This window comes from Trichosurus vulpecula, chromosome 8 (assembly GCF_011100635.1).
Source record: "Trichosurus vulpecula isolate mTriVul1 chromosome 8, mTriVul1.pri, whole genome shotgun sequence".
NCBI classification, from domain to species: domain Eukaryota; kingdom Metazoa; phylum Chordata; class Mammalia; order Diprotodontia; family Phalangeridae; genus Trichosurus; species Trichosurus vulpecula.
In genome coordinates, this window is record NC_050580.1 from 204,302,110 (window position 1) to 204,328,776 (window position 26,667).

At 38.1% G+C, this 26,667-nt stretch overlaps 1 protein-coding gene across 1 annotated transcript in view; it reads right to left on the reverse strand.

The window, feature by feature from the left end:
* The window catches only part of DNAL1 (dynein axonemal light chain 1), a 33,863-nt gene continuing 7,196 nt past the window's right edge, over positions 1-26,667 (reverse strand). Inside the window, exons 3-8 of the mRNA XM_036735758.1 lie at positions 23,850-23,959; positions 20,377-20,432; positions 15,739-15,794; positions 7,325-7,451; positions 6,339-6,479; positions 1-5,219 (exon numbers count right to left, since the gene is read on the reverse strand). Coding sequence (XP_036591653.1) covers positions 5,179-5,219; positions 6,339-6,479; positions 7,325-7,451; positions 15,739-15,794; positions 20,377-20,432; positions 23,850-23,959 — 531 coding nt within the window. The 3' untranslated portion in view covers positions 1-5,178. The remainder of the gene's footprint in view (positions 5,220-6,338; positions 6,480-7,324; positions 7,452-15,738; positions 15,795-20,376; positions 20,433-23,849; positions 23,960-26,667) is intronic.

Genomic DNA, 26,667 nt, shown 5'->3' on the forward strand with positions numbered 1-26,667 from the left:
TTTTTTATAAAATAACACCATTTATTACTATTTTAAAACAAGTTCCACAAAATAACATTTAGAAACCAAATAGATCTAAATAATTTAAAAGACAATATGTTTAGCCATAAAGTCATGCTACAAAACTTCTGTGTATAAAAGAGATTATCAACCAAAGTAGATGTTAAAATATCCTCCTAATTAGAGCCACTTATAAAAGGTTTATGGAGTGACCCTTCCTAGTCCAACAGAATCAAGGGAAGAGCTGCTGAGATCATCCCCCTCAGCTTCTACCCATCAGTCTTTTGATGAAATTAATCCCTTTGGGCCATAGCACCCCAGAGGCAAGCACCCTGCCTGCCAAACAAGCAAAGAATTCCCACCCACCTCTGCACTACTCGCCACAACTCTGTTTAGCCAACATCTAGATTAATAAAATAGACATATATAGTATGTGTGAGGGAACGATAACTCACAAAGCTGCTGTTCAGGATTCTGCATGGTTTCAGCATTGTACATGGGACTCTAATGTGTCACATCACACAGATTCATCACCATGGATGCAGCGGAAATGGAAGATTGCACCAAATAACTAAGGAAATCCTTACCGTGATTGGTGTTCTCAGGAAGCTACTATAAATATATACTTAGGCCAGGTTCACTAGACCTAGCTTATGTGAGGTCTAATTCAAAGATACTACTGTGCAGGCTGGATCAATAGCCATCTATCCTTTGGAAGTACTTCCTATCAGAATCCAGTGCATCATGTTAAAGTGCAAATTTTCCCCAAAATAGTAACTTCTCTCCCTGCTTAAATTTGCTCTAACAAAATCTGGTCGGCTTCCTTTGACCTCCTCCACCTAGGAACGAACTAGAATCCAGCTACCACTTTCTCACAGCCGTCAAGTAAACTGTGTTGGGAAATGACTCATCACGTAAAGGTAGGCCTCGGTTTGATTTAGTTTCTTTCTTTTGTAGTCACTAGTTCATGGTATTGTGACTTTGTGGATATAACGTTAGAAGAGATTTCAATCATTACCCTTCATTTTTTATTGTAACTATCGTTACAACTTTATAAGGAAGTCCTGTGAAATACCATGGCTGGGGTTAGAGAATGGACTCAAGTGAAATATGTCAGAAGCAAGCACCAACTCAGAGTGAGTCAAGTTTTGTTTTAGACTTCAGTACTCTACAGATTAATGAAAAAAACCCCAAAATGATAAAAGTGTGTGTTAAATGAAGAGGAACTCTAGCAAAGAATGACTGTGACAGCAATTGAGCAATGCAGCTTTACAAACTGTTTCAGTTGTGTCTGCCTCTTCCTGATCCCATTTGGGGTTTCTTGGCAAAGATACTGGAATGGTTTGCCATTGCCTTCTGCAGTTCATTTTACAAAAGAGGAAACCGAGGCAAACAAGGTTAAACGGCTTGCCCAGGGTCACACAGCTTGTGAGTGTCTGAAGCCAGATTTGAACTCAGGAAGATGAGTCTTCCTGACTCTAGGCCCAGCACTTTATCCACCGTGCTGTTTGCCTTCTCTACTAGTAACAATATTATTTCATCTTTCAGTGAATAGTCCAATCCTACCTCTCCCTTTCTATTTAGTCCTTCCAGGTGGATGATTATGGTAAACCCCAGAGCTAAATTAGCCTTAAAATCTATTTACACATAACGGGAATTAATACTGAGAACAAATCCTTGAAAGGGACTTGAATACCCTTCGAACCTCACTTCTCATCTCTCCTTATTCTATTTCACACTGCTAATGAGCTCCCTGTCAAATCAAAAGCTGTTTTTCCATATGAGAATAGCATCTAAGCTCTTTTTATGATCTCTGCTTAAACTTCAGTCCTCCTTCAGAGGCCGAAAGAGGAAGCCTAATTCTCTGATCTCGGTTCCTGGCATGTAATCTCAAACTTAGTGAATTAACATCAACTTAAATAGTAATTTTAAAAAAAGTTTTTTTTAAATCATACCTAGGAATATTGCCAAGACCAAGTTATTTTCACATAATGAAACATATCTTCAGATCACTACCAAACTAAATCTGAATTATCTCAGAGGTTTGTTGTAAGGAATACCCTTTGTAAACTGTAAAGCATTTTTTAAAAAGTGAGTTACTAAGGAAAGATTTATATGAATGCCTACATTACCCAACTATATGTACAATCCCAAGTTTTATATAATAATTTGTAAAATTTTTATTATGGATGCGTAAAACTCGGAATCTTGTGCAAAACTGTACTATAAATCATCCTTAAAGAACATGGACTCAGTTTTTAAAAGTGTACTTAAAAGGTTAGACTTTAGAAAATAAGAAAGAGAGAAGTGTGGACATTTCCTATCCAAGAAAGGGCACCACTGATAATTAAAAGGAGAGAGCGAAAATCAGTGATCTCTTGGGAGAGTTGGCTTAAACTAAAAATGGTAAAAAATGCTAGGTGAGACACTTCTAGGAAAAGCTGAGAGAGAAAATAAAACTACCAAAAGATTTTTAAGAGAGGTAAAATAGGGTAACATTTGTATGCCTTTTCTGGCCATCCTTCATACACACATCACCTTTTTAAACATCACATGAAGACTGGCAGCAGATAACTAGAGTTGTGTAAAAGTGTATAGAATTACAACTATGTCGATATTGGATACCACAGAAGAGTTGAATTCTTTGGATGACTAAAATAGAAGCTTTTCTGAACAATTAAAAGATCTGACCAATTATACAAATTTACCGTTAGAGGGAAAAATAGATTCAGGAAATAGGATTCACTTGAAACATATATGTATAAAACATATATTATATGTAATATTTATGTGTATATATATATATGAATAATCTATGAGCACAGAGACAACACATTCAAACTAGGCCGAACATCTTTCCTAGAAGCAATATGCTTAAGGCATAAAGCGTCAGTTAAATTTAGGGTCCTTCGAAATAGATGAAGAAAGATCCTGAACTACTTCTGGGTCCCCATATTTCCTTCCCTAATGGCTAAGACTATAGACTCAGTCTCATAAAAAGAACTGTGCTAGGCACCACAGTAGGCACTCAATAAACATGATGAGTTGACATGAATGTGAATATTGGGTGAAGTCACCAGTAATCACCGCCTTCTATTTCTCTGAACATCACATGTGATTCCAAGCTTACAAGAAGAAAGAAAAAGTCCCTTCAGATTTAAAAAGGTCAAAACCAAGAATAGGAAAAACAGGCACCAAAAACAATCCCTAAGCCATGTGACAAGCAAACTCAACTGGCCAACATTGTTGTAAGTCACTTGTTTCACTCTGACAGTGACTTTTAGGGGAAGAGAACAAAGAATACCCACCCAACCTAAAAATTTTTGGTTCAACCAGGACAACAGAATGAATTACCAACCACAACAAAAGTACAATGAAGGTTCTTTGAATTATGATCCCCTTGAATATTCATAGGCTTTGGACTCTTAAGATTGGGCAGGGTTTCCTAAGTTAACTATATAGAATTTCTTCTAAGAGAATGGCTAAAATGTTTAAAACGGTGTGCCAATTTTTCTTCTTTCATCACTAGAAACTGATTGTCAAAGCAGTAACACCTTTCTAGTAAGTCTGTATACTCAAGGAAATCAAATGCTTCCTGTCTTGGTAAGAACTCAATGCCTCTGAAGCCAGGAGCTACTTCTTTAAGTTATTAACTTTTTTTTCTCCTTTATTGGTGGCACCTCACTTTAGGCATATCTAGAACAATGTGGCAGAGGGTTCCTGGCTTCCTTCTGGCTCTATATGAGGGAATTGGCCATTTCTCTCTGCAAAACTCCACTCAGGCACCTGCTATACCACCTTATGCTTCCCAGGAAGGGAAAGAACGTAGACTTTCTTGTTACATAGTATTCTAAAATTCTGTGCCTTCTTGTTATTTCGTGATTTCAGAGTTTAAGTATATTGCAATGCTGCATGAAATTACTTTAAAAAGTGTTGCCATTTGCCTGTACACCCATATCAAAATACTCACTTTCTTTTCTTTACCTCCTATATACACTTACATGACCCATCCTATCAGCTATCTGAACTGGCGCTTCTCAAACAAAAGTGAACCTAGAAATAGAAAATTTCATTTATCAGGAAGTTGCTAGATTCAATTCTTGACAAGGTCTCTATTCTTTATATTTACCACAATCACTGTCCCTAATAATTAGGTACAACTGATAAAAACCTACATGAATATGGAGTAATGCTGCCTAGCAATCAGTTTGGGCTAGGCAGACCTAAAATATCTAGTTGCTTCTTTACGATTTTCACCATGTGCATAAGGCCAGATTTACCTGTGCAAAGTAACCAGATGACGGCACAAAGAGTGATCATTACAGTCATCTTCACAAAAGATACTGAACATAACATGACTGATTGGCCTCAGTGATTATAGAGAAGATCAAGATAATTGCTAGGCCATAATCTGACTCAGTGGCCACAAGTAAAGATGACCTAAATCCCAGTTAACATGCACTCCTTTTTTAAAAATCCCTACAAACCATAATATGGAATATGCCACACCTTGGGTTTGACTCTTTCTCTCTTACGCACAGTTGTTCCAACTGAACTTGTCATGCACTGGCTCTAGGTCTTGCTGGTGACAGAAGATCAATTCATGCCATATGTTATTTTTTTGAACCAAATAGATGGCATGTGTGTGAGTATGAAAAACAAGAAGGTAGCTAGACAGGAAGGAAGATGGTAAAGATCCAAATATGTGGCTCTAAAACTTTTTTCTTGAAGCAACGCATATTAAAAAAAATACAAGTTGTATTTAAACGAATTGAACAAAGAACTAAAACATTCCTTTGTTATTATAAATAATTAAAATACTTAGGTTGAAGGGACACGAAAAATATGCTTCTATTCTAACTAGGAAAAAAAAACCCTATTTTATAAATATTTTTTTAGCATGGGATATGCAGTTGTGACTAAAGAGTGGATATTGCTATCTGCAATTTCTTTAGTTACAAAATAGGAGGCCTGTGTCCTTGTAAGGAAAGTTGCTGTCATCACTGTTTTGTTAACTCACTCTTTAGATGGGGTAAGGGAAAATGATGACAAGGAATTTGTAAAATATTTTAAAAATAATTTGCCCTCAATATACTTTTTTAAACAGACAATTATACAATGCATTATCTATTGTTCTTAGTTAAATATCATAAGTTAAAACAAAGTGGAAATGTGGCATTAGCTTTCTTCTTCATCTTCTTCTTTAATCACTGGGATTCCTAAAAATGAAAGAGAGAATTACATCTGAAGATTCTTAACATATTCTTAATATTCTAAGTGACAGAAGCTTCCTCTTGACCTAAAAACTGTGAGATGCTCCGAAGTGTCCACAACTTGCCAAGTTATGCCTAAATGTTTCAAATGGGCTCATGGATACTGAAGAAAAAATGCTTGGCAAAAAGTCCCTACTGACTGCAAGAAACCGTTTAAACTCCTTCCTCTTACATTCGAGGTCATCTATAATCTAGCAATATCAATCAAACTTTCTAGGCTAACCATGAGCTGCACACTTTCTGAAACCCTCTAATTCAATCAAATGAGCATCTACGCGGTCTACTAAATGTAAAGGCAGAATGGTACAGTGAAGAGTGCTGGACTGGGAATGAAAGAGCAATGTTCAAATGCTAGGTCTGCCCTTTCTTTGGATAAGTAACTTAACATCTTGGGGCCCTAGTTTTTTCATCTGTAAAAGGAAGGAGTTGGACGAGATGACTCTAGGATCCTTTGCAGCTGTCAATCTGTGACTTTCACATGTCATATGAATCTGTCAGTCTAATGACTTTCACGTTCCTGTGCTTTTTGACTTCGCTACTCTGCACAAGTGGAATCTCATCTCACTGTGGAATCCTGTACCTGTCCCATTACCACCACCCATTTTGTAAGACTTCTTGGTGGTCTCTCAAGTTTCTTCTCTTCTCCAACCAGCTCGTTCTATGTCTCTGCTCATTTCCTGTGGCAGTATTGAATATAAAACACCACATGCTGCCTTACACTCTTTTTTTGTTGCTCATGTGTCATGGTTATCTGCTTCCAACTTTGAAAAATTAGGGAAAACACTGCCCTGGAAATCCTGAGTAAAACTGTAATCTCATGAAAAACAGACCCACTTCTTACAAAGATCTGATTTCCTCAAATCTTTCAGACTAGGGATAGAACAGGTATAGTCTGAGGAAACCATGGGCAGACCAAACTTCCTCAGTTTATCCTGGTTCAAACCTGAGCAATCTAAATGGTAAAGAAACTAAACCAGCCTTTGAGGTTCATGGGGACATATTACATCACTAAATCAGCACTTATGTCCAGAAAACGTCACCAAGCTGCTACCCCAAACAACCTACCATCTAGCTTCTTCAGCCGGGGCACTCGTCTAGTTGCTTCATCAATCCAGATGCCCTCAGCAGAACATTTTTCTTCCAGGGGATTACCCACAAACACCAGCTCTTCTAGGCATCCTAATTCAGCCAGCTTTACAAATTCCCCTACAATTACAAAGATATAACTCAAAATTAAATGCTGTATTAACAGTACAATTGCTGGGGCTTAATTATAGGCTGATCCTCAATATCACAGAAGACACTAGCAACCATTAATTTTGTGGCTCTTCTGTTTACTTCAGCAACAGGTTGACGTTTAAAAGGCAGTTCAAAAAGGTGTGCCACATAAAATGACTCTTCTAGGCCATTAAAGGTAAATAAATAGAAGAAAAACTTCCGTCAGTCAAAAAGAAGGGATAAGATCATTTTAGTTGTTTTTCAAGTTGCCTCACATTTCAGGTTTGAAACTCTCTGTGATGTATGCCACATTTGTCAAGGGAAAAAAGAAAGTGTGGACAGAATATGGTTGAAGACCAGGGTCAGCAAGACCTTGCACCCCACAATAAATATTGGCCCTGCATGGCACTGCACTAGGTGTCGTGGAGGATATAGAGCTCAGGTGCCCTTGAAGAAGCTTACATTCTAAAAGAGATTGTATAGAGATAACTTTATAGTAAAAGATGGCATGAGATGAGTGGCCCCAAAAAGGTACAAAGTATGACATAAGTTTAGAGAAGGGAGACTCAAAAGAAGAGTTACATTTAAATTAGTTTCCCTATGGCCTTTAGGTAAATCGGATGACTTTTGTTCATGATTAGTAAAGAGATTTTGAGCCCTACGGTCGTAGTAAGGACAATAGCTAAAAATGGCAAACTGCTGGCAACTCAGCTGCTCTTTCTGTCAAAGAGTAAGCCTACTGTTTAGAAAGTAATTTCTCTTTTACACATCTTTTGTCTTCCTACTGGGTTAACTTCTGTAAGCAAGAAGGCAGAATGAAAAACTTGGCTTACCCCAGTCTTTTACTAGGTTATTAGACATATAGAGGATCTTCAGTCGCTTCATAACATGGATCCCTTTTAGCTTCTCAATGAAATTATAAGATATCCACAGCTCCTCTAATGTGTCCCCAACTGCTTCCTGAAACAAATGACAACATGGATTTAAATATTCCACATCCGTAAGTATTTCCTTCTCCCATATGTAGTATATCAGGCAGGAGGCAATTACAGGGGGCACTGCTGCATACCCTCTGCTGACATGGCTTCTGAGAAGACCAGGTACCTCTACACCATGATGGGGCATCAGAGCAGGCCTTTGTAGAGAACAGCCTTTATAATGTACTTGGGAGATTTGAAAATCATCAATTATATTAGTTTGTTTTAAATAAGGTTTGCACTGTTTATTCATGGACAGTACTAAAGGTAAACTTCAGTTCAGTATAACTCACCTGAAGTATCAAAGGTCTAAATTAGAATATAAATTAAGGAAAGTTCACCTCATTAGTAAATCACCATACTTACACTGAAAAAGATTCAAAACTTTAAAAAATCTTCCAACCTACTTAATATATCACATTTCTGTGAGTTGAGAATTATTCTCCTTAGCCTATCTGATTAAAAAATCTAATGCAACTTGCTAATAATAGAATTTTTAAAAAATTTTAATTTTTTTCCAATTACACATGAAGATAATTTAAAATTTTTTTAAAAAAATTTGAGTTCCAAATTCTCTCTTCCTTTGTTGAAAATGAAAGCAATTTGATGTAGGTTATACATGTGCAGTCATGCAAAACATTTCCATATTAGTCATTTTGTGAAAGAAAACATACACAAAAAAAAATCCAAGAAAAATAAAGGTTTTTTTAAATTTTTATTTTTTTTTAATAATTAAGATTTTTTATTTTTAGTTTACAACACTCAGTTCCACATAACTTTGAGTTCCAGATTTTCTTCCCTCCCCCCCCCCACCAAGACAGCATGGAATCTGATATATCTTCTACATATAACTCTGCATTGAACTTATTTACACAACAGTCAAATTGTAAAGAAGAATTATGACCAATGGAATGAATCATGAGAAAGAAGAAACAAAACAAACAAAAAAAAAACAAAGACAAAAACAAAAGAGAAAAAAAAAGGGGGGGGAAAGGTGAGCATAAAATGTGCCTCAATCTGCATTCGGATTCCACAGTTCTTTCCCTGGATGTAGATAGCTCTTTCCATCATGAGTCCTTTGGAGTTGTCTTTGAACCTTGTATTGCTGAGAAGAGCAAAGTCTATTAGGGTTAGTCATCACAGAATCCATATATCTGTGGTTGCGTATAAGGTTCTCCTGGTTCTGCTCCCCTTGCTCAGCATTATATCATGCAGGTTTTTCCAGGTTATTATGAAGTCTGTATCATCCCCATTTCTTATAGCACAGCAGTATTCCATTGCCTTTATATACCACAACTTGTTCAGCCATTCCCCAATTGATGGGCATCCCCTTGATTTCCAATTGTTTGCTACTACAAAAAGAGCTGCTATAAATATTTTTGTACATATGGGTCCTTTTCCCACTTGTGTGATCTCTTTGGGATACAACCCTAGAAGTGGTATTGCTGGATCAAAGGGTATGAATGTTTTTATGGCCTTTTGGGCATAGTTTCAGATTGCTTTCCAGAATGGTTGGATCAGTTCACAACTCCACCAGCAATGTAACAATGTTCCAATTTTCCCACATCTTCTCCAGCATTTATCATTTTCCTGTTTTGTCATTTTAGCCAATCTGACAGGAGAGATGTGGTATCTAAGAGTTGTTTTGATTTGCATTTCTCTAATCAATAGTGATTTCGAACATTTTTTCATATGCCTATAGATATCTTTAATCTCTTCCTCTGAAAACTGCCTGTTCATATCCTTTGACCATTTCTCAATTGGGAAATGACTTGTATTCCTATAAACTTGGCTCAGTTCCCTGTATATTTTAAAGAGGCCTTTATCAGAGACACTAGTTGTAAAGATTTTCTCCCAATTTTCTGCTTCCCTCCTAATCTTTGTTGCATTGGCTTTGTTTATGCAAAACATTTCAATTTAACATAAACAAAATGATCTATTTTGCATTTGGTAATGCTCTCTATCTCTTGTTGTGTCATGAATTCTTTGCTTTTCCATAAATCTGATAGGTAGACTATTCCTTGCTCTCCCAAATTGCTTATAGTATCAGCCTTTATTCCTAAATCATGAACCCATTTTGACTTTATTTTGGTATGTGGTGTAAGATATTGGTCTGTCTGCTTCAGCTAAAATAAAAAAAAAAGCAGGGGTAGCAATCCTAATCTCAGACAAAGCAAAAGTAAAGATAGATCTAATTAAAAGAGATAAGGAAGGGAACTACATCTTGCTAAAAGGCATTAAACTGTACTACAAAGCAGCAGTCATCAAAACTACCTGGTACTGGCTAAGAAACAGAGTGGTGGATCAGTGTAATAGGGTAGGTACACAAGATGCAGTGGTCAAGGACTATAGCAATCTACTCTTTGATAAACCCAAAGAATCCAGCTTCTGGGCTAAGAATTCACTATTTCACAAAAACTGCTGGGAAAATTGGAAAATGGTAGGGCAGAAAAATAAGGTTTTAAAAAAGTATACTTTGATCTGCATCTAGACACTATCAGTTCTTTCTTTGGAGATCAATAGCCGGGGTACTCCTTAGGAATTCTGTGGATCTATTTATTGCTGAGAATAGCTAAGTCATTCACAGTTGATCATTGTACAATCTTGCTGTTACTGTGTACACTGTTATGTTTCTGCTCATTTCACTTTGCATCAATTCATGTAAATCTTTCCAGATTTTTCTGAAAGCATGCTGCTCATCATTTTGTATAGCACAATAGTATTCCATTACATTCATATAATACAACTTGTTCAACCATTCCTCAATTGATGGGCATCCCCTGGATTTCCAATTCTTTGCCACCACAAAAAGAGCTGCTATAAAATTTTTGTACATGTAGGTCCTTTTCCTCTTATTTTTTTAAAATATTTTTGGGATGCACACCTGGTAGTAGTAGTGCTCGGTCAAAGAGTATGCATGGTTTTAAAGCCCTTTGGGCACAGTTCCAAATTGTTCTCCCAAACAGCTGGACCAGTTCACAACTCCATCAACAATGCTTTAGTGTCCCAATTTTCCTACATCTCCTCCAACACTTGTCATTTTCCTTTTCTGTCATATTAGATAATCTGATAGGTATGAGGTAGTACCTCAGAGTTGTTTTAATTTGCATTTCTCTAATCAATAGAGATTTAGAGCATTTTTTCATATGACTATAGATAGCTTTGATTTTTTCTACTTAAAATTGCCTGTTTGTATCCTTTGACCATTTATCAGTTGGGGAGTGAGTTGTATTCTTATAAATTTGACTCTGTTCTCTCTGTATTTGAGAAATAAGGCCTTTATCAGAGAAGCTTGCTATAAAAATTTTTTCACAGTTATTATTTCTGTGTATTTCCCTCCATTTTATTTTCCCCCATTTATCCTTATCTCTTCTCCTTTTGACCCTGTGCCTCCTCAAAAATATCTGGCTTCTGATCACTGCCTCTCTAATCCGTCCTCCCTTCCATCAGCACCTGTTCCCGTCTCCTCCTACTTTCTTGTAAGATAGATTTTCATACACAACTGAGTGTGTATGTTATTCCTTCTTTGAGTTGATTCTGATTCAAATGTTCAAACCTTGTCCACCCCAACCCCCCATCTTCCCCTCTTTTACAAAAGCTCTTCTTCACCTTTTTATGGGAGATAATTTGCCCCATTCTACTTCTCCCTTTCCCCTTCTCCTAGTGCACCCCTCTTTCTCATTCCTTAATTTTATTTTTTAGATATCCCAACATAATCATCCCTCTTTCTCACCTCTTAGTTTTATTTTTTTCAGTATCATCCTATATAGTCAACTCACACCCATGCCCTCTATGTATACTCCTTCTAACTGCCCTAATAATAATAAAGTTCTTAGTAGTTACCAGTATCATCTTCCCATGTAGGAATGTAAACAGTCTAACCTTATTGAATCCCTTAATGATTTCTCTTTCCTGCTTACCTTTTTATGCTTCTGTTGAGTTTTGTATTTGAAAGTAAAATTTTCTATTTGGCTCTGGTCTTTTCATGAGGAATACTTGAAACTCCTCTATTTCATTATATATCCATTTTTCCCCCTGAAGGATTATACTCAGTTTTGCTGGGCAGGTGATTCTTGGTTGTAATTCTAGCTCTTTTGCCCTCTGAAATATTATATTCTAAGTCCTCCAATTCTTTTTTTTTGACTTTGCTGTATTTTATATACTATATAAATTTTACATGCTATGTATTTACAGTGGAGCAAGTGCTTTTATAATCTTTAAAAAAACAAAGATCAAACTTTAGACATCTCTGAACAACACAGACTGTATAAACCATACAGATTATTCAGATATAAACTGTATTAAATACAGTTTTCCCCACTCCATCTCCTGATGCAGGACCAGTGAATTATAAGTATATCATAGTTTGATAGCATTTCCATATTAAAAATAAAATCACAGTATGAATTTGTCTGTAACTAGAAACTTTAAGGGACCAAACTGACAACTCAGACTCCAATATTGTATAGTCAAGACAAGTGACTGTATAAAAAAGTGTTATGTAATAAAAACATACTGTAGGCTTTACAAATAAAGTTTGGGTTATACATTCATAATGTAAATGCTCATCATAACTGGTAAATTGATTGGTGTGTTTCCACAAAGTTCAGAAACAGAACTTGTCTATAAAATACATCTTCAAATCTTGAATACAACTAAAATGTGAAGCAAATTAGTTTCTAGTATCAGACATCACAGAAAACAGAGAGCTCTCTCTCAAAATTCTAGGTAAGAGCTTGTGAATCTTTAAATAAGTAAAGCTGCTAAATCTTGTGTTATCCTGACTGTGGCTCCACAATACTTGAACTGTTTCTTTCTGGCTGTCTGCAATATTTTCTTCACAATCTGGTAGCTCTGGAATTTGGCTATGATATTCCTAGGAGTAGTTTTCATTTTGGATCTCCATTAGGAGATGATCAGAGGATTCTTTCAATTTTTATTTTGCCCTCTGGTTCTAGGATAGTGGGGCAGTTTTCCTTGAAAATTTCTTGAACTACATCTAGGCTCTTCTTTTGTTCATGGTCTTCAGGTAGTCCAATAATTTTAAAACTATTTCTCCTGGATCTATTTTTCTGGTCAGTTGTTTTTTCCAATGAGATATTTCACATTTTCTTCTATTTTTTATTTCCTTGATTTTGTTTTATTGTTTCTTGATGTCTCATGGAGTAATAAGCTTCCATTTGCCCATTTCCAATTTTTAAGGAATTGTTTTCTTCATTGAGCTCTTGTACTCCCTTTTCCATTTGTCTAATTCTACTTTTCATGAAGTTCTTTTCTTCAGTGAATTTTTGTATATTTTTTTTCCATGTGGCCAATTCTGCTTTTTAAGGAGTTCTCTTCAGTGAATTTTTGTAGCTCTTTTATCATTTAGCTTATTCTGTTTTTTAAGGTGTTATTTTCTTCAGTATTTTTGTACCTCCTTTACCAAGCTGTTTACTCTTATTTCATGATTTTCTTGCATAACTCTCATTTATTTTCCCAAGTTTTCTTCTACCTCTCTTATTTGATTTTTAAAATCCTTTTTGAGCTCTGCCAGAAATTCTGAGGGGGGTGGGGTGGAGTTTAGACCAATTCACATTTTTCTTTGAGACTTTTGCATGTAGCTGTTTTGACTTTGTTGTCTTCTTCTGAGTTTGTGTTTTGACCTTCCCTGTCATCACAGTAACTTTCTATGGTCAGGTTCTTCTTTTTCTTGTTTGCTCATTTTTCCAACCTATTTCCTGACTTTTAATTTTATGCTAAAGTTGCAGCTCTGCTCCCAGGGTGCAGGGAACACAGTCCCAAGCTTCGGATTTTTCATGCTGCTGTTTTTAGAGCTGGCTCGGGGGAGTGGGAAAGGCGGGAGCTGTAAGTTTTCAGTTCTTCCAAGGTGGCATGATCTAAGGAGAGCTGTGGTCACTGCTCTCCTAGCCTGTGGTCTGGTCTGCAAGTTACCGCAAGCACTCTTTTTTACCCTAGAAATGTGACCAGGGACCCCACTAGAGTGGTGGTGCTCCTCTTCGACCTGGAACTGGAATGGGCAATGCAACAGTGTCCTGCACCTAGCACCATCAAAGGGTTACCTGTAATCTCCTTGTGATGAGTTGTCCCACACTCCCTTAATGCTGTGAGCTGAGATCTACAGAAACTGCCACTGCCAATTCAGTTGCCCCTAAGGCCTGCTGCTGGCTTGCTGGAACATAACCCTGCTCTGGACTGCACTCTACTCTCACTCCAGAGAGACAGAACTTTCTTGCCGGCTTTCTAAGTTGTCTTGGGCTAGAAAACTGTCCTTTTGTTGGTTCTGCTCCTCTAGAACTTGTTTTGAGGTGTTAAAGTTGTTTGGAAGAAAACTGGGGAGAACTTGGGCAAGTTCCTACCTTTGCTCCACCATCTGACTTTTAAAAAGAATTTCCATCATATCCTAGTTCTTTATTATCTGAGACTCAAAGCATTTAATAACAGTGAAAACTAACATTTTACAGGAGCAAGAGAAGAAATGGCGATAAAACCCAGGGACAATGTGGTATAGTAGAAACTGCCCTAGATTTGGAGGCAGAGGCAGCCCTGGGTTCATTTCTGCTTCTGTTATTTATTACCTCTGTGACCTTGGTTGAGAGACAGAGTCCCCTCAAGCAGAGGTGTCAAATACACACATGTCCTACAATAACTCCGGAAGGACTGAACCACATTAAAATGCAATTAGGAAACATTTAACAAAATAAATAAGGATATAATAGGACATAGATGACGTGAAGCTATGGTTTTCCAAGTTAGTATCCTGCCTGCTGAATGGGTTAGTGGCCCTGTTTCTATTTGCGTCTGACAACCCTGATACAGAGGAGAGAGAACCAGGGCTGGAGATCAGGAAGATGGGGATTTAAGCCCTGTTTCTATGGGCACTTGCACTCTTGGCAGCCTAGGCAGCTGTCTATGGCTATAAACAACAGCTGACATTTACAGAGTACTTCAATAATACAAAGTGTGTTACACTTATTGTCTCACTAGGTCCTGACAACCACCCTAGGAGGTAGATGCCATTATTATCCCCATTTTACAGATGAAGAAAGTGAAGTTGAGGTTAAGTGACTTGTCCAGGGTCAGAAAGCCAATAAAAATCTGAGGCAAGATCTGGACTTGGTTAGTGCTCTATTCACCATGCCACCTACCTCCCTCTAAAAGTTACACAACAGTTGCTCAACTGCATTAGTAAGAGGAATTCCCTTGCCAGAAGTTCCCTAGCACCAGTGAAATCACAGGTCCCTACCGGTCCCCCTCCCCCACCCTGGTGCCCACTCCAGACAATATGGAGTAAGTCACAACTTTTCAGGGCCTCAGTTTCCATCATCATTTTACAATGAAGGGGTTGGACTCCTTGACCTCTCAGGCTCCCCTTCTAGCTGTGGCTAAATAACTGTGGCTAAATAACTGTTCCGTGCCACACAGTGGCGTCAGCTATTACCCAGAGCAATCTTCATTCCTATTCAGTGATGGTAACTGCTTTTATAAGAGCAATGCGCAAATGTAGGACAGCCTGGCCCCAGCTCTCCAAGGTCTGTCTTTGGAGGGCCAGGCTTCTGAGAGGCAAAAGTTGGGCTCTTGAAAGAGCCTTCAGGAAGTTCACCAAGTCAAGCAGCAAATCCTTTTCTTTATTTCTTGGCTTTACAATATCAAACCCTGAGCTTCTTGTTATTCTAAGGAGAGAGGAGAAAACAGTCCTGGCATTACCCTTCTGGGAGCTATACCTGGTTTTGCAATAAGGCTATCTCACTTCGACTACTTTGCAACTCTATTGGAGCTGAACTGATTCCTCCAAATGTTAGCTTATCACCTACCATATTCAGTTAATACCTAATAGCTAATGGTTCTTATTCTTATTTGTGGTAGACACAGTGCTGGGCCCAGAGTCAGGAAGACCTGACTTCAAATCTGACTCAGACATTTATTAGCTGTGTGATCCTTCACAAGTCACTTAACTCCATTTGCCTCAGTTTCCTCATCTGTAAAAGGAGAGAGAGAAGAAAATGGCAAACCATTCCAGTATCTTTGCCAAGAAATCCTCAAATGGGGTCATGGAGAATCCAATAAGACTAATGACTAAACACCAACAAATGTGAGCTATTACTATTATTATCAAGTTCCTAGATAGAAAAGCAGATTGTACAGCAAATGAATGCTCTCCAAGTTTCTTCTTTAAAGAGACGGACAAAGAATTAAAAGAAAGAGGCAATCCCAAATACCAAAAAGAGCCCTAAAGTCACGTGATGAAAGAGAAAGAAAAGGTAACTTACTAATCCATTTAAGTTCTTTATGTTATTCCTTCCCAGTGACAAGATCCGCAAGTTTTCTAAAATAGAGAAAATGATTTTATGTTTATTCAATACAAAAAACTTTTATTAATTACATCCTTTTGGTGCCTGGCCCATAAGAGGCACTTAAAACATGCTTCTTAATATTAAAAAAACCCACTTATTAAGTGCAAGGCAATACAAAGATTAAAAAAACTTTCTACCCTCAAAGAGCTAACCTTGATGGGGTGGGGTGGGGGAGGGAAGGGAGGAGGTAAAATATCTGTCTAGATAAGTAAATGCACAATCATCTGATAAGCAAAGAGCACTAATAACTGGGAGTAGGAATATTGGTCTGGAAAGCTGGGGGCAGGAAGGCTATAGCTTCCTGAGGTGAGGCCAGAAGGAAATCAGGAATCCTAAAAAGCAGAGATAAGTTAAGAAGGTATAGTGAAGGCAGGAGAAAGGCCTGATTCAGAAACAGCAAGTCCCTTAGTCTGGCTAGATGTATAATAAATATGGTGAATAGATTCAACCTTTATAATGGATTATTCTATTTCTAATGTACAATGGTTGTAAATGTGATAACTGAAATTTACACAATACTCTGTAGTTTGCAACATTTATATAGCATTGTTGGATAGAATCTCATTTGATAGTGCAAACATACTCAGCACATGTACACTGTTTAGAAAGATTCTTCTATTATGAATAAAGGAATCAGTGTGGGTCCTGGGGTCCAAGTGACCACAGAGTAGAAAGACAAATTTCTCAGTCTGGACCTATATGAGAAGCTTAGAACTAAGTGGACAGTGGGGAAGGGAAGGGAAGAGAAGGGAGGGAGCTCTCAGAAGTATAGCTACCAAAAAAAAGAATACTAAATGACAAATCAATAAAAGTATCACGGTTTCTGTGATCAAATACCAGGCAAATACGTTGGCAACCCCGGGTAGAAATAATTCAATCAATCACTAATTATTTACTGAGTGCCTATTTTATGCCAGCACTTTTGGCTTGCCTGGGGCCAAATGGGATCCTTACCAAATAATTGCCAAGGGCAGGTTTCCTTTCTCATCCCAGATGTGATCTGGAATTCATGGGGTTCCTAACTCCTTCAAGGAGAAGAATATCGGCACTTCAATGATTCAGAAGTGGAAGGGATAGACATTGGTGTTCCTGAGACCACAGCAAGACTAATAGAATCATGACTAATGTGGGGCCACTAGAGTTTGGGTTTCTTCCTACTGATAGTCCCCCTCAAGCCAAGCCATGGATCCCAACATGATGCAGCATCACCACCCTAATCTACTCCAGGTCGTTACTTTAGAGGGTCTCATAACCGTGGTACCCCTCTTTTGGCCCACTCAGTTGCCTCCTCCTCTAGGGGGAGGGCAGTTGATGTGTCAGGAGTTGTAGACTGTACAGTGGAGGGACAGCCTAGATTCTCTGGTATGTTACCTATCTCTCCCCCAGCATAAATACTGTCTATCATCCTAGTCCATCCTGAAATGCAGACTGATATTAGGGCCTGGTGTCCAAATGCCTTCTTATGTCCCAGGTGAGCTATGGACTATTTGAGCCCACTATGTTTCCTCCATGGCATCCTAGAGTCTACTTTCATGAGGGCTCATTCTAACATTTTTGGTGTCCTGCCTTGGGGCCTTATGTTCTGAAGTCTCTCATCTTTTCATTTGAAGATCCCATGTTAATAAGCCCTCCTATAGCTATGGTTTAAAATGCCAGCTTTTTATATACACTTAGAAATTTAAAATGATTACCTAAACCTGAGATTCCTCACAAACTTACAATTGCATCTGTCCCAAGTGTTGGGGTCACTAAGTACAGTTCTTTTCATAAGCTCTCCTTCTCTAGAATTTATTTCCCAACTCTACAGCTTATTCCTCCCAATCTGGGAGGCTCTGGGCACCTGCTTGCAGTTAAACAAGTTTGTCAAAAAAAGGCTCAAGGGAGTTTGTTGTAATAGAAAGAATACTGAACTAGGAGAAGGGAACTTGAATTCTAGTCCCAAGCTTTGCCACTGGCTAGCTGTGTGACTTTGGGCTTTCCCAATCTAGGCCTTAGCTTTCTCAACTGTAAAATTAAGGGACTGGGTGTAGCAACAATACAGCTAGCAGCTACTATGGCTGTGTTAAAACCAACAACCAGCACACAAAAAGCTGCTAACACAGGTTCTTGTGATCTGCTTTACTAAGGAAAGTAACGTTAAGGGGTTAACAATCTTACTTTAATTCAACATACAAATATCATTCACTTAGTTCAGGAGGAAAAGCCAGCAACCTGAACTTCGGAGCAAATACAAACAAATTACAAAAATATACAATATAAACAGACCAAATCACAATTCATAGTTACCGGAAAGCATCAACATCTGGGTTCACAAGCCTGGAGGCTCTTAACGACAGCTGTCCAGAGTCTCTACATCAACACTCCTCCATGAGTGAGAGCCCCAGACAAAAGGCTAACCTTTGAGTTTTTATATTCTGTTCAGGGCCCAAAGGATTCACACCTAATCGGCAAAAGGGTGTGGGCCTGGGGTTTAGCACCTAGTAAGGCTTAATCAAAGGCATTTGATTACTTTAGCATTCCAAGAGAAAACAGCAAAAAAGGTCCCGCCTTAATTAATATTACACTGGGCCAAATAACCTCTAAAGTCCCTGAGGGGGATTTCTATTAATCTATCAATTTGGGAATTAATGAAGCTGACTGTCCTAGCAGGAAATAACACTGATGGCTCTACCACAAAAAATAAATGTCAGAATTGTAATTTTACACCACAACAGAATCTCATTAAAGCAATGATTACCTATAGGCATGACTGACTTCCAACTGCTTCCTGATAAGGATGTTCAATCATTGTCTGTAGAAAGCAATCAAGTAACAGCTGAAGGGATGCTGTCACTGAATCTAAGAAGCCATATGTCAAGCCTTTCATAGCATGAAGACAGACACAATAAAAATAAAATAATTAACTTCATTTTGTCTTTTTAAAAAATCTAAACTTTCAATGATGTTAAAAAAGGATTATAGGCAAGTAACTGAACATCTCTTCTCAGGAGTAAGTATCATTACTTTGAATTAAAGCTTATATAATTTTGCATATTCTTATTATCACAATTTAGTTTAAATATGCTTGTTCCCTGGAACCTTATAATCAATCCTCAGTGCATTTATGCTCAGATTATAAGAATCAGTGAGTTATTCTATGCAAAAAGCTTTGACTTTTTAAGTTCTATATAAATATAGGGTATTATAAAAATATAAATTAAATCATCATCATTTATAGGAATCAATCATATAATGCTATTGAAGCTTCTCCATAGAGATATGCTGTTTTAAAAATCAAATTAGAGTTTTAATTAATATTAATATATAAGCTTATCAAAGAGAATGAAAGCTTTGATAAATTATATTTGAAAAAATATATGAGAAAATAGTGATGGCAGGCTAAAAATATCCTTCCGGATTTACTGTTAAGGAATAAAACATTTTATAGTTGTATTAACACCAAATAATTATTAAGTGTTTTAATATATGGCATTGCAAATTTTTCCAGTACTTTCTGATGCCACGTAAAGTGGCTACTCTTAGAGACAATGAACTAACTTTTCACAGCAGCTCCCAATGACTGCACCTTTGGGTTCCATTATTTTGGTGGGGAAAAACAAGCTGCAGACAAGGGTTATTTTTTAGAACTCAGCACTACAAAGAGTTTTTTGTTTAGATTATAGTGTGAATTCCCCTGATTTAGAACACAGTGTTAAGGGGACCAATGTTGCAAGCTCAGTTCCCCTTGGGGCTAGTTAGGGGCTATCACTGTTCCAATAACCCCATAGTATGCACACCTAGCCCCAAAATATTGCCTTTCAAATGTACAGAAAGGAGTTGTAAAAGTGCATGTGGATGATCATTCATCAGAAACTATTGCAAGCAAATGCCGCCAAACAATCTTTAAATTTAAAAACAAAAACCCAAAAGACCATGTGCATTGAGATGACTGGACTATATGTTTTGAAGATCCCTTTCAGCTCTACATTCTAGGATCCTAGGATAAAAAGTACACTGTCTTCTGTAACAAAGGGAAGCAACTATACAACTAATCATTATGTCCATTTTCATAGGATTATAGACTCAGAGTTTGGAAGGGACCTTAGAGGCCATCTAGTCCAAATCTTGACCTCATTTTACAGATGAGGAACCTGATGGTCACAAGTTATGTGATTTGCTCAAGGCACAGAAATGAAATGTCTCAAATGTTTACTAAGTCTGCAAAAAATAAGAGCAGATCCCACCATTTCAACTGTACGCTCTAATAATTAGTAATCACACCTCAAAATCAAGTAAACACTAAATTATATCTGAACTCAGACCTACCTGTGTTCCAACACTGTCTAGCTCATCTGAATGTAGGAAACATACAAAATCCCTGTATTTTTGTTGTGTCAAATTTAAGATTTTAATAGTTGTCTCTTTAGTTCTCTTATGATAATGAGATCTGAGATATTTGGGCTTTTCTTTTATATGACAATTATTTGTAGATATCATCATCATCAAATTGTCATCAAACTTTGGAAAGCTTATTTCAAACAGCTAGAAAATTCAAATAACTGATAGATTACTTACTTAAACCATTCAGATTGGCAATTTTTTCAATGCAGTTTGTAGACAGCGAAAGCTTCCTTAGAGAGAATAAAAACAAATTAATTGGAACATCAAAAATGTCATAGCAAAATTCCTGAACACTCATCACAACAAGAATGCCATGATTCTTTATGTGCTTGGCTAGATCTTAAATCAAAGTCTCATATCCAAATCCCTTAAACCTTCATAATGAGAATAATGATAACGGCTCACATTTATATAGTTGCTGTTCAAACATTTGGTCATGTCTGACTCTAAGCGACCCCCTGGACAATGTCTGTAGGGTTTTCTTGGCAAAGATATTGAGTTGTTTACTATTTCCTTCTCCAGTGTATCCCCATTTTACAGATGAGGAATTGAGGCAAATAGAGGTTAAGTGACTTGCCCAGGGTCACAAGGCTAGTAAGTGTCTGAGGCCGAATTTGAACTCAGATCTTTCTGATTCCAGGACCAGTGCTCTATCCACTGCACCCTCTAGGTGCCCTCACATTTATATGTACTACTTTAAGGTTTAGAACGTCAGTCTAAACTTGGTGTTTAAGGGTAATTCTTGACTTCTCTTGCTGCCTTAAAGTAATTTTAAAATGATTTTTGGAAAAATATAAATTCTTGGTAATTTCATATGTTTTCTAGTTACCTAAAGAGAACTCCCAGAAGTAGACAACCCAATATGCTGTGAATATGGCTGGTGACTCTTAACTTCTGGAGAGGGATAGCTTACTTGTCAGCACATGAATGAAGCCCTACAGATAAATGACAATTCTTTTCCAAGCCCATTTCCAAGTACTCTGATCCTGGGCTAAAAGCCCTAAAGTTTTTTGTCATGGAGATGGCTCCTCTGATAGGATGTGTACCATTAAGAAAGAGAATGTCTGAGTACCATAATTAACAACACTGAAGAGGATTGCTTCACAACACGGTGTTCTCACTTTAAGTAGGGCTTTATGGTTACAAAGTGAAAACACTACAACTACCTCATTGGATCTTCACAATTCTGTGAAACAAATGGGTCCTGGTTTCCCCATCTGCAAGCTGAGGGGTTCTATTAGATGATTTATAGTTGAAAGGCAATATAGTGTAGTGGAAAGGGTCCTGAAATGGAAGCCAGGACATCTGGGTTCTAATTTTGGCTCCTCCATTTACTTCCCTAGGCACCTGGGGACACCTTACCCTGGAATATCCCTCCATTCCTGCAGTCTTCTCACCCTAGAACATCCCTCCACTATGCCAACTCCCTTTTCCCATGGGTGAATTCCTTCCAGGGGCCTCCATTTTGGGGTAGGGCCCAGGTGGCCAACCCTTATTCCTCACCTGACTCTGCTTCTGACTTTCCTGACTTTGACACCATACTTCCTCTAAGGGCACCTCATCCTCAACTCCCTCTTGTGTGTTATCTTCCTCATTAGAGTGCAGGCTTCCCAAGGGGAGTGACTACCTTTCTGCTTGTGTCTGTAGCCCTGGTTCTTAGCAAAGGGTGCACCCATAGTAAGTCCTTCATAAATGCCAGCCTTACCAGTGTGACCATGTTCAGGGCACTCCATCTCTCTACCAAGTATTCTCAAATGACAACCCTTGTACCACCTGCTTCACTGGACTGTGCTAAGGAAAGCTGCTGTAAAACTCAAGGCCCTCAGAACTGGAACTCAGACCTCATGGATCTTAGGCCAATATTCCTACCATGCTACTACAGCTGCCTCAATGAAGAACATTCATGTTTTATAGGAGCAGAGATCTAGCATGGAAGGGATGACTTAAACATCATGAAGTCGAACCTCCACATTTTACAAATGAGGAAACTAAGGCCCAGAAACATTAAGTGACTTGCTCTGAGTCACAAAGTTAGCAAGTGTCTGTGGTGAAATTCAAACCCACATCTTCTTGATTCTAAGTCTAGTATTAAATGGTGCTGCCTCCACCTTGTCATGTACTCGCTCTCTGTTAGTGTGACTAGATTCAGGACGTCCCAAGAATCTCAGTGCAGTTTTAAAATAGTAAAACTTAATACTGCGCTATGACCTTTAGGACACCTTGAATCTAGGATGGCATCAATGCATAAAACGGGTCCAAATGGACCACCATCATTTGGCCATTTTACTCCCTCATAAATCAGCTTTCTCACTTCTTAGGATCTACAATAGAAACTTGCTGTCTTTCCTGGTACATAATCTAATAAAAATCTCCTCTCTGTGCAGACTCAAAAAAAATGCTTAAAGAACTTCAGAAATAAAAAATATAGTTATTGTAGTATAAGTCATTAGCTGCATTTTACAAATGAGCAATCTGAGCCCTATAAGGTAAGTCATTTGCTCAAAGTCACAGGGCCAGCAACAGAAGCCAGAGCTAGAACTCCGGTCTTTGACTCCTAAATCTAATGTAGCTTGTCCCACACCCCATGCTAAAGTGCTGATTCAGAGGATTTAGGAAACAGAACAGAATTTAGAGCTGGATGGAACCCTAGAGCTATCTAGCCAAATGACCTCATATTACAGTTGAAAAGATGGTTCTTGAGAATAATTAAACGTGAATGTGGATCAGAATTGGTCAAGACAACATGGTATAGTGGTTAGAAAGCCATCTCTTGAGTCCAGGAGACACAGGCTCAAGTCCCTCTGACACCTACTTGCTGTGTGCCCCTGATACCTCTCTAAAATTATAATTCCCAAAACAGGGACTGACCTGCAATGGTAGAGGGACCCACCTTAATGGGGACTCCCTCTATCAATGAAATCATAGGTCTAGTCCTCCCCACCAAAACTGGTCAGAAATGATTTTTCACATTTAATTTTCTAGAATTAGGTTAGTTTTCCTTCCACCCCAAAGCAATTCTCATTACACTAATCTTATCCAAATGCTATGTGACAGAGTCATGAAGAGTATTATATAATAAGATACCATACAATGCTGATCTCCAAGCTCTATGTGAAAGTCATTGTAGGTTAAAATGCTGGGTAAACATATGACACAGTTACAATACAAGGGAATCAAAATGTTGATAAAATTGGTTCATGGTATCTTAATTCATTCTAATTGATTTTAATGTAGAACCAAAGAACAGCTATGAGATGGATCCAGCTTTTAGCAGGCTAAATACAGTATAGGGCTCATAACTTTGTCTGGGAAAGAGGTAATGTACAGACTTTGTAGTAGGGAAGCAGTCTTTCTGGTCCCTCCATGTTCTCCATGCTGATGATAATCAGATACAATGAAGAAATATACAATGAAGTGATATCTTTGGATATCACTCTATTACTGACCCTAGAAACTCCTAAATCAGTAGTAGTCTCTTTCTGTGTTTGATTCTATAAGAGGATAAATTACGTGCAGAAACAACATACATAAGGTGCAGAGAAAAAAAAAATATCTTTCTTAAAGTGCTGTTTAAAAAAAGTTAGAAAAGGAAATCGACAATTCTAGAAGAACTGGCAAGACAAAATAATTTTCTTTCCAGAACTTACTCGCAATTAGCAAGCATGGACAAGGATGCATCCATCTTCTCTACAGGGGGAATCTGGGCATAAAGTTTTACCTCTTTGGCTTCTGCTGGCTTCTGACCTGATTTTTCTTCCTGTAATGAAAAAAGGTGGGAAGAGTAATATTGGAACATTTAAGCAAAACAGGGTAATAACTTCTAAGGAAATAAGAAAGCCCAGTAGCAATTATTATGCTTTCCCAATGAATGTTTTCATTAAATAAATACTGAACTTATGCACTTCTGCGACATAACCAAATCAGGTAATTCATTGGTACACCACTACCAAATGGAGAAGAAGAATAGAAGATGTTTCATGTCTAGGATTGTCAAAGCTTCTAAATTCCATCTATTTTTAAACACTTTTCTAGGAAGATGTTCTGGTCCTCCTAAAAGCTTCTTTTACATTCCGGATTCCAGACTTCTAATATCAGCTGTTTTCTTTGGCATCTCTTCTTCCTTTTTTCTACCCTCAGTTCAATCTAAAGTAGGAATAAAAAAATAAAAGCTGTAGAAGCTTCATCTCTATCACTGAGCTAGAGCAGCAGCTTGGGAATAAACACGGTACATGCTGGATTTGGAGTCAGAAGTCATAGCTTAAATTCCCACCCGTCACTTTGGGCAAGTCATTTAAACCTCTCTTGTGCTCACTTGATTGTAACAAGGGACTGGACTAGATGCCCTTGAAGACCTCCTTTGGCTCTGCATTTATAATCCTATTTTCTTCGTATGATGGACTGCCCAGACACACAAAGTGCTTTTTTAAAATGTTTAATATGTTTTGCTTTGAAACCTCAACACCTCTGTGAATTAATTTTTGGGCTGAGTCTGAGAGTCAGAGAGTAAGTGATTTATCCAAGTAGTAGAGTTGGGATTTAAACTTAGATCTTCTTCTTTCTCATTAGGTTTCCTGACCAGTTCAAAGGCAAAATGTGGTCAGCTCTGCTTTGAGATGGAGGTGATGGGGAAGGGAGAAGCCTCCTCACTAGGCTTCCTTAATAGACAAGTCCTACTTCCTGGGGCTTCTGTGTTGGACAAACCAACTCCCATAACCTGGCAGGTCAGGGCAGTTGAGGCCTATGCCAACACAAATCATTGACCTTGAGTTTACTCACTTAATTGTCTGCCTTCCTCAGTAGACTTCACTTTCACACTGCCTGGAATCATTCCCCAGTGGCTGACATACTCCCATCCTTCCTGTTCTTTCCATAGTCATGATACTGACCCCCTCCCCAACCTTAGCAATTCACTCCCTCATCTCTGTCGCTATCTCCATACCCCTCAACCTACCCAATACTCAACTCCCAGCCCATTCTATATCTGCTGGCCCCTTTCATAGTGTCCTTGGATCTGTCTGCTCCATAATTTACCAGCTGGCTTTCAAACTAAGTCTCCTTTCTTACTCTTGCCATAATCTGGCACTCATTGAGATGTGGTTCCCTCCTGATGACACTGTTTCTCTTGATGTCCTTTGCAGATTCAGTTGTACTTTCACTCATACTCAACTCACCAAACATGGTGGTGGAGCCAGAATACTTCTTCTTCTGATGGCCACTTCTAGACTCTCCCTTTACCATCATCACTCAGTAATGTATTCCCTTTGGGGTTCATTTATTCCAACTTTATTACCCAATCTATATTCTGGTAATTATTATTGACCAATACCCCAGAACATTTTATCCTTCCTTTCTCAATGAGTTCAGTGCCTGGCTCATGTCTTTTACTCTACCCCAAATCCCCCTCATTCTAGGAGACTTCAAAATACAAGCTGATGTTCATTCGAACACCCTAACTTCCCAGCTCCTCCATCTACTCAGTTTCCTTAACCTTCTCCTCAACTCTGCCTTTGATCTTGACATTGCCCACTAGTGTTCTGTTTCCAGCTTGCTGATCTAAACTTGAACAGTTTCCCTGGTGGAGATCGTTTTGCAGTGTGCACAGGCTTCTGGCTGTCTTTTTGTACAGTCCTAGTCCGAATGAAGGAGTTCACTGTTCTTTCTCTGAATGTCTTGAGCATTACTAGACCTGGTGCCTTTTTAATATCTTTGCTGGAGTATACATGTAAGACCTGGGCTTCTCTACAACTTTTAACACTGCCATTTTAGCTAGAAGACTTCTGCTTTCTCAAAGATGAAATTATCATCAAAGCATGTCAAGAATTTATCTGGCTCCGTATTTTCAGTAGAAAGAGATCTCCAGCAGATGTCTAGATAGTTGAAGCCTTCTATAACAAGCATATCTTGCCTCTGTGTCAGCTTTTGTGATCCACATCAAGACAGTGAGCACGGTATAGTGAATTTAGCTGACCTGAGACAAGAAAGCCTGGTGGTTCAAGTCCATCCTCCAACACACATGGACTATTTGATCCTTCTTAGTCAGCCAGGCACCTAAGAGCAGTATAGATTTTCTACACTGCAAAAAGAATTGTAGATTTTCTTTGGTAGAAGTTTCCTCTCTAAGCGTTGAAAAGAGAACCATTGGTCTGAAGCAAAAAATAAAGAACTTATGGTAGGTCTGTAGATATTCCCACAATGCTATCATTTATATTCTTCTTATCCTCATGCAAGTGTCCACTACCATTCTTTCCACCTCAAGTTCATGGACTTCCAAAAAGTCCACAGACCTGTATTTTTTTTAAACTAGACCAATAATTTCCTTGGCAGAGAAAGCTCTTAGTGAAGAATCTTCCCTACAAATGCAGACAGACATTCTCTGCAAATTACAGTCTTAGAGGGTTTCCTGTGGTCACAGAGCCAGTATGTGTCAATTTTGTATTTTCTTTTAAATACCTTCCGGGTTCCCCT